At 36.1% G+C, this 1,527-nt stretch overlaps 1 protein-coding gene across 1 annotated transcript; it reads right to left on the bottom strand.

Moving 5' to 3' along the window:
• Nucleotides 1-12: 12 nt before the first annotated feature.
• Nucleotides 13-1,011, bottom strand: LOC145317307 (testis-expressed protein 10 homolog). Its single transcript, XM_080158326.1, has 2 exons — nucleotides 570-1,011; nucleotides 13-218 (listed from the first exon to the last, which is right to left on the bottom strand). Exons 1-2 carry the CDS (start codon nucleotides 877-879, stop codon nucleotides 34-36), a joined length of 495 nt encoding a protein of 164 aa, XP_080014452.1. The 5' UTR covers nucleotides 880-1,011; the 3' UTR covers nucleotides 13-33.
• Nucleotides 1,012-1,527: the final 516 nt, after the last annotated feature.

Genomic DNA, 1,527 nt, shown 5'->3' with positions numbered 1-1,527 from the left:
AGTCTCCTAAATACAATATTTCTTATTCTTTGTTCAATATCCCCACACAGTGGAATTATTCTGGATATTAACAAGCTCAAGTTCTGATGTACTAACTCTACAGCATAGTCTCCTAAATACAATATTTCTTATTCTTTGTTCAATATCCCCACACAGTGGAATTATTCTGGATATTAACAAGCTCAAGTTCTGATTTATTAACTCTACAGCATAGTCACCTTAATAAGGAGAACATTTTTTACTTAGTTTTGAAAGAATTATTATAGGTGATGTAAAGTAGAATTCGCATGTTATTAGTGTTTGACGTTTGTTTCTTCATTCCACCACCGCTCATTTGTTTCCTTAAGACTTAAGATTTTTAAAATCTTTCAGTTTAAAAAAAATCCTCCGTAATGAACCCTCCTGGAAATAACGTTAGGGTATCCTGTGACAACCATGATTTGATGATTTAGGGGTCATTTAGTTTGTGTGTAGGTAGTTACCCCTGGATTTAAGTTTTTACTTATATGGTTAAGCTATTTCTCCCCCCCCCCCCATCCCCACTTGAAAAAATATATATACATATTTACCTGTCAAAAGCTCCTTCAATCCCTCCAGACTTTGTGCCTTTACAGACGATGAAAAATGCGCCAACTTGGTGAGTAGATCGGCAAGGTTCAGATTTTTACGCGTCACAGCTGCCACATCTCCCTCTTTAACTTCCTTGGCCGCCGCGGCTCCGCTAAACTGTTTGGGCAACAAGATTTTACCAACCTTCACCTCGGCCTTTGTCACATTGGTGCCCTTGGGCAGGTGAAGGCCGGGCCCAGTTTTTGTCTTTACAAATTGAGTTTTGTTCTTCTCCTCTCTTTTCCTTTTTGTTCCTTGTTTCCTACCCATGGTGGAGTTTTTTTAGGAAATGGAATATTTATATGAAGAGGATATAATTGTTTAGTTTGTAATCTTGAGCTTGGCTAAAGTCTCAGTGGTCTGCTTTTCTTCTTCTGGAAGAAAATCTTCTGGGTTGTAAATCACCTAAGAAATAATATTTTAAATTAAGTGGGAGTGCCCCCCCCCCCCCCCCATATTAATGTTTATTTTATATGGTAAGTTCTCCTAACCTCCTTGATCAGTTAGAAAATTAATTCAGAATATCAGAGCCCAGTCGATTAAGCGGTTAGAAGATTTAAAGCTTAATACGGATAGACAGACAGACAGACAAACATTGTTCTACTTTGTATTATAAATACCCCCATCTTAGATAAAAAATGACATGATATGGTTAAATTGATTAAAATCTTTTATTTCCTTACTAAACCTAACAATATATTAAACCTAGTTTTATTATGTCCACAGATACAAAAATTGACTGGCGACCTCTTAATTTCTTTTATAAGAATACTATTTTAACATACATTAATTACAATTTTATAAAAGAGGTGGGAGAGTCGCTCTTGGGATGGTAGCGATACCCTTCCCAAAAATAGTTATAAACCTTCCAAGGACCTATGAGAAGCTAAACTGTAAACATATCGGTATAGCGGTTAG

This window comes from Acartia tonsa, chromosome 4 (assembly GCF_053477335.1).
Source record: "Acartia tonsa isolate MP-2025a chromosome 4, ASM5347733v1, whole genome shotgun sequence".
Taxonomy (NCBI): Eukaryota; Metazoa; Arthropoda; class Copepoda; order Calanoida; family Acartiidae; genus Acartia; species Acartia tonsa.
Note: the sequence above shows the minus strand (reverse complement) of the source record. Positions and strands in the feature narration are given on the sequence as shown.

What these genes read in the sequence shown, in the direction of transcription:
- LOC145317307 (XM_080158326.1), bottom strand. Translation starts at nt 879, where the DNA reads ATGGGTAGGAAACAAGGAACAAAAAGGAAAAGAGAGGAGAAGAACAAA. An exon ending in ATTGAAGGAGCTTTTGACAG is followed by an intron (nt 219 to 569) that starts GTAAATATGTAT and finishes CTCCTTATTAAG; the next exon opens with GTGACTATGCTGTAGAGTTA.